We start from the raw sequence: 9,441 nt of genomic DNA on the forward strand, positions 1-9,441 counted from the left end.
ACGAACCCATGCCAGTCCCAAAAGCCAAGTATGACTGCTGGATCAAAGGGACACGAACCCATGCCAGTCATGACATCACTGTGTTCTCTGAACAATAACACTTCCTGTATCTCCAGCACTGGGTCTGGAGCTGAGAACCACTATCTCACAAATACATGTGACCCTCCCAAACGTTTAAGGCAGCTGCACCACCCAAAAAGCTGCCTGCTCCTCTCCGTTTATCATATATGCATAGTCACTTTAACGAAACATTCATGTACATACTACCTCAATTGGGCCGACCAACCAGTGCTCCCGCACATTGGCTAACCGGGCTATCTGCATTGTGTCCCACCACCCACCAACCCCTCTTTTACACTACTGCTACTCTCTGTTCATCATTTATGCATAGTCACTTTAACCATATCTACATGTACATACTACCTCAATCAGCCTGACTAACCGGTGTCTGGATATAGCCTCTCTACTGTATATAGCCTCTCTACTGTATATAGCCTCTCTACTGTATATAGCCTCTCTACTGTATATAGCCTCTCTACTGTATATAGCCTCTCTACTGTATATAGCCTCTCTACTCTATATAGCCTCTCTACTGTATTTAGCCCCTCTACTGTATTTAGCCCCTCTACTGTATATAGCCTGTCTACTGTATATAGCCCCTCTACTGTATATAGCCTCGCTACTGTATATAGCCTCGCTACTGTATATAGCCTCTCTACTGTATATAGCCTGTCTTTTTACTGTTGTTTTATTTCTTTACCTACCTATAGTTCACCTAATACCTTTTTTTGCACTATTGGTTAGAGCCTGTAAGAACGCATTTCACTGTGAGGTCTACTACACCTGTTGTATTCAGCATTTCACTGTAAGGTCTACTACACCTGTTGTATTCAGCATTTCACTGTGAGGTCTACTACACCTGTTGTATTCAGCATTTCACTGTGAGGTCTACTACACCTGTTGTATTCAGCATTTCACTGTGAGGTCTACTACACCTGTTGTATTCAGCATTTCACTGTGAGGTCTACTACACCTGTTGTATTCAGCATTTCACTGTGAGGTCTACTACACCTGTTGTATTCAGCATTTCACTGTGAGGTCTACTACACCTGTTGTATTCAGCATTTCACTGTGAGGTCTACTACACCTGTTGTATTCAGCATTTCACTGTAAGGTCTACTACACCTGTTGTATTCAGCATTTCACTGTGAGGTCTACTACACCTGTTGTATTCAGCGCACGTGACAAATAAACTTTGAGTTGATTTGATCATTTGGCAGCGTGGGTGGAGACATTTCAACCTGGAGTGAGGTTACCAATCCCCATCATTTACACAAGCATGACCTTTGAACTCACCTGGCTGTACATGTAACGCAGCATGAAGTCCATGAGGAATGACTTGCCCTTGCGGAACGCCCCAGCCACAGATATGGCCACTACTTCCCTGTTCTGGACCTCTTCGGCCAATAGGATCCGGCTCAGCGCCGCCTCGTCCAACTCGAAGGTGTGGTCGTCCTTGACAACCAGCACCTGGATGGGCCGCGCACTTCCATCAGGCTCCTCCTCCTCCGAGCTCCAGTCGTAGGTGGCTTTGTCTGTGAAGGACCCTGTCACATGATGTGGGATGTCACATGATGTGGGATGTCACATGATGTGGGATGTCACATGATGTGGGATGTCACATGATGGGGGATGTCACATGATGGGGGATGTCACATGATGGGGATGTCACATGATGGGGGATGTCACATGATGGGGGATGTCACATGATGGGGGATGTCACATGATGGGGGATGTCACATGATGGGGGATGTCACATGATGGGGGAGGGAATGTAAAAATGAAAGAATATTGCACATCCTATGTTTGTAACGTTCCCAAGTGCAGCTGTCTATTCCCTGTGTAATGAACAACTCTTGACCAGAGCCCGACTGTATGTGGTGCCATTTAGGATGCACTGGTCAGCTGTTGTGCCCTGTCACACCCTGATCTGCTTCACCTGTCTTTGTGATTGTCTCCACCACCCTCCAGGTGTAGCCCATCTTCCCCAGTATCCCCTGTGTATTTATACCTGTGTTATCTGTTTTGTCTGTTGCCAGTTCTTCTTGTTTGTCAAGTCAACCCTCGGTTTTTGTCTCAACGCCTGCTGTCCCCGAGTCTCGCTTTTTCCTCGCCCTCATGGTTTTGAGGCCTTGCCTGTCCTGTCTCTGAGCCCGCTTGCCTGACCACTCTGCCTGTCCTGTCTCTGAGCCTGCCTGACCACTCTGCCTGTCCTGTCTCTGAGCCGGCTTGCCTGACCACACTGCCTGCCCCTGAGCCTGCCTGCCTGTCCTGAACACCCCCCCCCTTGTTGCTATAATAAACATTGTTACTCTGACACAGTCTGCATCTGGGTCTCACCTTCAAAACCTGATAGTGCCCTGCAGGAAAAGGATGCCATTTCTGACACAACTGCACACTCTATAATACCCCCAGTTATCGATTGACCAATCAACATTAGGCACCCGGTGCCTTCCTGTGAGCTATAGAGGAAAATGGGGAAACACATTATATCCTATAAACAGAGAAAGAAGAAGCTGCAAAGAGGTAGCCATCAAAAGTGTACAAAATTGATCGATTTGATACTTTACAGACATAATCTAATTTTATTTTAACTGATTTACAGCAGGACACTCAACCCAAACAAAACACCATTCACAGTATACTGTGTGCGAATGTAATTAAAACACGGAAATTACCCCTTTTTAGTAATGACAGGCCGTGTTAGAGGCTTGTTAATACCATAATAGCTGTCTATCCGGTGTGGTTAACACATCGATATCATCTCAGCCCATATAGTTTGTTTCCCAAAAGGCACCCTCTTCCTTACCATCGTACACTACATTTGACCAGAGCCCCATGTGCCTTGGTCACAAGTAGTGTACTACAGAGGGAATATAGTGCTATTTGGGATGTAACCCTTGTGCATTTGGACTGGGAGAGAGAGAGAGAGAAGCTTTCCTTTCCGGGAAGGCAGTGACTCAGTCTGCCTACAATCTGCCTGCCTCTCCACAGTCTCCAATCTGCCTGCCTCTCCACAGTCTCCAATCTGCCTGTCTCTCCACAGTCTCCAATCCGCCTGCCTCTCCACAGTCTCAAATCTGCCTGCCTCTCCACAGTCTCCAATCTGCCTGCCTCTCCACAGACTCCAATCTGCCTGCCTCTCCACAGTCTCCAACCTGCCTGCCTCTCCACAGTCTCCAATCTGCCTGTCTCTCCGCAGTCTCCAATCTGCCTGCCTCTCCACAGTCTCAATCTGCCTGCCTCTCCACAGTCTCCAATCTGCCTGCTCCACAGTCTCCAATCCGCCTGCCTCTCCACAGTCTCCAATCCGCCTGTCTCTCCACAGCCTGCCCTCTCCACAGTCTCCAATCTGCCTGTCTCTCCACAGTCTCCAATCTGCCTGCCCTCTCCACAGTCTCCAATCTGCCTGTCTCTCCACTGTCTCCAATCTGCCTGCCTCTCCATAGTCTGTAGAGGCCCGCTTCTCCACAGTCTCCAATCTGCCTGCCTCTCCACAGTCTCCAATCTGCCTGCCTCTCCACAGTCTCCAATCTGCCTGCCTCTCCACAGTCTCCAATCTGCCTGTCTCTCCACTGTCTCCAATCTGCCTGCCTCTCCATAGTCTGTAGAGGCCCGCTTCTCCACAGTCTCCAATCTGCCTGCCTCTCCACAGTCTCCAATCTGCCTGCCTCTCCACAGTCTCCAGAGGCCTGGTGGTTATGTAGGCTGCAAAATCCTAGCTAGTCTAGTGTACTAACAGGGAGAAGACTGAGGAACATAGAGTCACGGTATGGTGTTGGTGGCTGTCCATCGGTGTGTGTGGTTGACAATAGCCAATATTTCATCATGTTCTTTCCTCAAAGTAATGTCTTGGGTTAGCATGAACAGGTTAGCTGCCTGCTAACACAGAGAAGTGTTGATAGATAGAACTCTCTCTCTCTCTGACAACAATCTAAGGATATCATCAACCACAACCACTCCAAGCTCTAATTCTGCATTTGTAAGATCAGATGACGTAAGAGATGAGAGATTTGTATGACATAACAAACATAGCAAAGTGTGTCCCAAATGGCACCCTATTCCCTATGAAGTGCACTATGTTCCATACTAGCCCTGTTGGACCCTGGTCACAGGTAGTGCACTACATAGGGAATAGGGTGCAATTTGGGACAGATCCCAAATCACATTAAACATGTGTGTCCCAAATGGCACCATATTCCCTATGAAGTGCACTACGTTACATACTAGCCCTGTTGGACCCTGGTCACAGGTAGTGCACTACATAGGGAATAGGATGCAATTTGGGACAGACCCCAAATCACATTAAACCAAAACTGACTAATACTGTAGGTGGGAAGGGACTGTTTTGGAGCATTAAAACGAATGGTTCAGAATACAGCTAATAATTTAAACAGTCCTATCCTCCGTTGTTTCTCAGGTCTGGACTAGACTGGGGCATGTATTTATTCTCACTAACAAAAGGCCATAGCAACAATGCCTGTCCGAAATTAACAGACAAACTTGTTCTCTCCACATGAATGTTATTTTTAAAATTTATTTTATTTTACCTTTATTTAGCTAGTCAAGTCAGTTAAGAATAAATTCTTATTTTACAATGACGACCTCCCCCCGACCAAATCCTAACCCGGACGACGCCTGGGCCAACTGGAGCACCGCCCTATGGGACTCACGGCCGGTTGTGATAGAGCCTGGAATCAAACCAGGGTCTGTAGTGACGCCTCGAGCACTGAGATGCAGTGTCTTAGACCGCTGTGATACAGCCTGGAATCAAACCAGGGTCCGTAGTGACGCCTCGAGCACTGAGATGCAGTGTCTTAGACCGCTGTGATACAGCCTGGAATCAAACCAGGGTCTGTAGTGACGCCTCGAACACTGCGATGCAGTGCCTTAGACCGCTGCGCCACTCTGGAACCCAATGCTACAATCCCAAATAGCTATTCCCTATGTAGTCCATTACTTTCGACCAGGGCCCACAGGGAAATAGGTTGCCATTTGGGCCCTTATCCACAGTCAAAAGAAGTGCACTACATAGGGAATAGGGTCCCTGGTCACGAGTAGTGCACTACATAGGAAACAGGGTGTCATTTGGGCCCTTGTCCCTGGTCAAAAAGTAGTGCACTACATCACATACTAGCCCTATGGACCCTGGTCAAAAAGTAGTGCACTACATTACATACTAGCCCTATGGACCCTGGTCAAAAAGTAGTGCACTACATTACATACTAGCCCTATGGACCCTGGTCAAAAAGTAGTGCACTACATTACATACTAGCCCTATGGACCCTGGTCAAAAAGTAGTGCACTACATTACATACTAGCCCTATGGACCCTGGTCAAAAAGTAGTGCACTACATTACATACTAGCCCTATGGACCCTGGTCAAAAAGTAGTACACTACATTACATACTAGCCCTATGGACCCTGGTCAAAAAGTAGTGCACTACATTACATACTAGCCCTATGGACCCTGGTCAAAAAGTAGCGCACTACATTACATACTAGCCCTATGGACCCTGGTCAAAAACTAGTGCGCTACATTACATAGTGCGCTACATCGGGAACAAGGTGCCAAACCCAACCTCCAGACGAGCTGCTCCTTGTTCCTTTTGTATCACCGCAGCCTCAGACATCAGTCGAGCCAGAGTCTAGGTCTACTCTACGGTAAATGTAACTGGGTCCATGCTCATGATTCCTCAGTTCTCTCGGATAATAAGCAATAGCATTTCATACCATCCTACGGTTTCCAACCCAGTCTTCTTAGCTATCATAATATGCTACATTATGCCTGGGCAGCTCTTAGTCTGTCTAATGACGATGGTTATAACAAGCTCGTTTTTACTATGTGATAACAGACCCAAATGATGTGGCACAATTGGTGTTTACCAAACAGATATGAGAAAAACATCAATATAAAAAACCAAAGATATACATGTCGATAGCTGTGAGTGAAATGTAACGGTAAGGAAGATGTCATCTGTTTGCTTCAGGTTCACCCGTACCCACTATCGCCTGTAGCATCGCCTTGACAGGTATTTCATTATCCAATACTGGTTCATTCTAGAGTTGTGTTTGTACTGCTGTCTTTCGTTATTCTATGCCGGAATAATTCCAAAGGGTGCGTGGATCGGGATGCTTAGACAGACACTGCACTGGCCTGTAGAGTGAATATAGTAGACGCTTGGCTTGGGTTTATATTAGTTTATCAGTGGGACTTGGTTGGGTCTGGTCCAGGCCAGCGTTTCCGCTGTGGTTGAGAATTGAATAGATATATAATAACGATTTGTTCTGACAACAACATGCAAACATGGCAACGACTGCTACATCACGATTCCTACACAAACATCCCTTCAGCTGCATTGCTGAGCCTCTCCGTAGCCTAGTGAACCCCTCAATATGCGGTCTGCAGATGACCAATTTAGTAGTCTTCATAATTATGAACCACTCACCCCAGCTGTCTCTATCTTCACGGTTTCTCGCCATGGTGTTCCTTGCTGTTGACTGTATGTGCAATCCTAAACGGCTGTCATGAAGACACCGGAGCAATGGATGAGCCTATTCAATCCGACACCGAGGAGAAGGCTCATAAAAGGGAGGATGCTGAAGCTGACGGGAGTTGGGTGTGAGGTATCTGTATCCGCCGCCAGTAGGTGCTGTTTCAATGGTTGTCGTTTGTGTGTGTGTGTGTGTGTGTGTGTGTGTGTGTGTGTGTGTGGGGGGGTGCAGGGGGGCGTTATAAGGATACTGCTAACTCAAAAAAACAATTTTTTAAAACTATATATATATACACTACCGGTCAAAAGTATTAGAACAGCTACTCATTCAAGGGTTTTTCTTTATTTGTACTATTTTCTACATTGTAGAATAATAGTGAAGACATCATCACTATGAAATAACACATATGGAGTCATGAAGTAACCAAAAAAGTGTTAAACATATAAAAAATATATTTTATATTTGAGATTCTTGATATAGTCACCCTTTGCCTTGATGACAGCTTTGCACACTCTTGGCATTCTCTCAACCAGCTTCATGAGGTAGTCACATGGAATGCATTTCAATTAACAGGTGTGCCTTCTTAAAAGTTCATTTTTGGAATTTATTTCCTTCTTAATGCGTTTGAGCCAATCACTTGTTGTGACAAGGTAGGTGGTATACAGAAGATAGTCCTATTTGGTAACAGACCAAGTCAATATTATGGCAAGAACAGCTCATATAAACAAAGAGAAATGACAGTCCATCATTACTTTAAGACATGAAGATCAGTCAATACGGAACATTTCAGGAACTTTGAACATTTCTTCAAGTGCAGTCGCAAAAACCATCAAGTGCTATGATGAAACTGGCTCTCATGAGGACCGCCACAGGAAAGGAAGACCCAGAGTTACCTCTGCTGCAGAGGATATGTTCATTAGAGTTACCAGCCTCAGAAATTGCAGGCCAAATAAATGCTTCAAGTTCAATTAACAGACACATGTCAACATCAACTGTTCAGAAGAGACTGCGTGAATCAGGCCTTCATGGTCAAATTGCTGCAAAGAAACCACTATTAAAGGACACCAATAAGAATAAGATACTTGCTTGGGTCAAGAAACACGAGCAATGGACATTAGACCAGTGGAAATCTGTCCTTTGGTCTGGAGTCCAAATTGGAGATTTTTGATTCAAACCGCCGTGTCTTTGTGAGTCACAGTGTGGGTGAACAGATGATCTCTGCATGTGTATTTCCCACCGTGAAGCATGGAGGAGGAGGTGTTATGGTGTGGGGCTTGCTTTACTGGTGACACTGTCTGGGATTTATTTAGAATTCAAGGCACACTTAAACAGCATAGCTATCACAGCATTAGGTAGTGATATGCCATCCCATCTGGTTTGGCCTTAGTGGGACAATAATTTGTTTTTCAACAGGATAGTGACCCAACACACCTCCAGGCTGTGTAAGGGCTATTTTACCAAGGAGAGTGATGGAGTGCTGCATCAGATGACCTGGCCTCCACAATAACCCGACCTCAACCCAACTGAGATGGCTTGGATGAGTTGGACTGAATGAGTAGGTGTTCTAAAACTTTTGACCGGTAGTGTATGTATATATTTTTTTTAATTATTGCAGAAAAAAACAGTAAACAATACATACAAGGAGTATACAAACAGACAATGATAATATATGCAACAAATGACAGATTATACAAAGACCTTAGAGGATGCACACATGTGGATTGTTTTAAGAGCTTTCTTATTAGACAAATGTTGAATGGTCTTAATGTACTTGTGTACTGCTAGAATTCCTTACAGAAAACATGGAAGAGTGATTTTACATGAGTGAATTTACATATATGAATATTACCTTTTTTCATTAGCATAATTAGATTTATGAGGTCAAATTGTTTTTCTATATCCTTTTTATAGTTAAGGAAACCGAGCAGCACATTTTCCCATAAAAACAAAAGTCATCAAGAATATTAACAATTATAAATCTATGAATATCTTTCCATAGTTTCTTTAAATGTAGACAATGCCAAAATAAATGCTAAACTGTTTCTGGATGCTCAACACAAAAACTACAGTTACTGTTAATGTCTTTTTTTGAGTTTCTTCAGGTAATGATTCACAGGGTCATACTTATGGATTGTTCTGAAAGAGACCTCTTTCACCTTGTTAACAAGCAGGTGTTTGTGTGGTAATAAACATACTTTTTCCCCAACCGATATTATTGACAAATGTATTCCAGTAAATTGTGACATAGAGGTCTGGTTACACCTCTAAACAACATGAGAGTTCCAGATGGAATAGCATTAAAGACTATGGCGAACTCTCTAGGTGTAACAGGGATATTGTAACGAGATTTTTTTAAATCCTCATAATTGTGTAACAATCCTTCTGCATTAAAAAGTTGACTCACCAGCAGGATATGATTATTAAACCAGTTCTTTAAAAATAAAGACTTGTTTCTCTACAAAACATCGTTATTGTTACATATGAAAATACCTACGCAGGGGAAAATTAGGTTTATATATTAACAACCACGCTAAGAATATTATTCTATGAAAAGCAGATAATTTAGTAGGAATCTGATTAATGTTATAGTTACTATAGTTACAAAGTAACGAGAGAAGATATAATGAGGGACGAAATTCCAAATTGAAGTTGGATTCTTTCATCTTTATCTTAGTGTCACACCCTGACCATAGTTTGCTTTGTATGTTCTATGTTTAGTTTGGTCAGGGTGTGATCTGAGTGGGCATTCTATGTTGGATGTCTTGGTTGTTTTTCTGTGTTTGGGCCTGATATGGTTCTCAATCAGAGGCAGGTGTTAGTCATTGTCTCTGATTGGGAGCCATATTTAGGTAGCCTGTTTGGTGTTGGGGTTTGTGGGTGATTGTT

At 44.1% G+C, this 9,441-nt stretch overlaps 1 protein-coding gene across 1 annotated transcript in view; it reads right to left on the minus strand.

Moving 5' to 3' along the window:
- atl1 (atlastin GTPase 1) overlaps positions 1 to 6,675 on the minus strand; it is a 36,457-nt gene extending 29,782 nt beyond the window's left edge. The window contains exons 1-2 of the mRNA XM_042330286.1: positions 6,510 to 6,675; positions 1,357 to 1,607 (exon numbers count right to left, since the gene is read on the minus strand). Of these exons, the coding sequence (XP_042186220.1) occupies positions 1,357 to 1,607; positions 6,510 to 6,543 (285 nt within the window). The 5' untranslated portion in view covers positions 6,544 to 6,675. The remainder of the gene's footprint in view (positions 1 to 1,356; positions 1,608 to 6,509) is intronic.
- Between the last annotated feature and the right edge of the window lie 2,766 nt (positions 6,676 to 9,441).

This window comes from Oncorhynchus tshawytscha, linkage group LG11 (genome assembly GCF_018296145.1).
Source record: "Oncorhynchus tshawytscha isolate Ot180627B linkage group LG11, Otsh_v2.0, whole genome shotgun sequence".
NCBI lineage: Eukaryota > Metazoa > Chordata > Actinopteri > Salmoniformes > Salmonidae > Oncorhynchus > Oncorhynchus tshawytscha.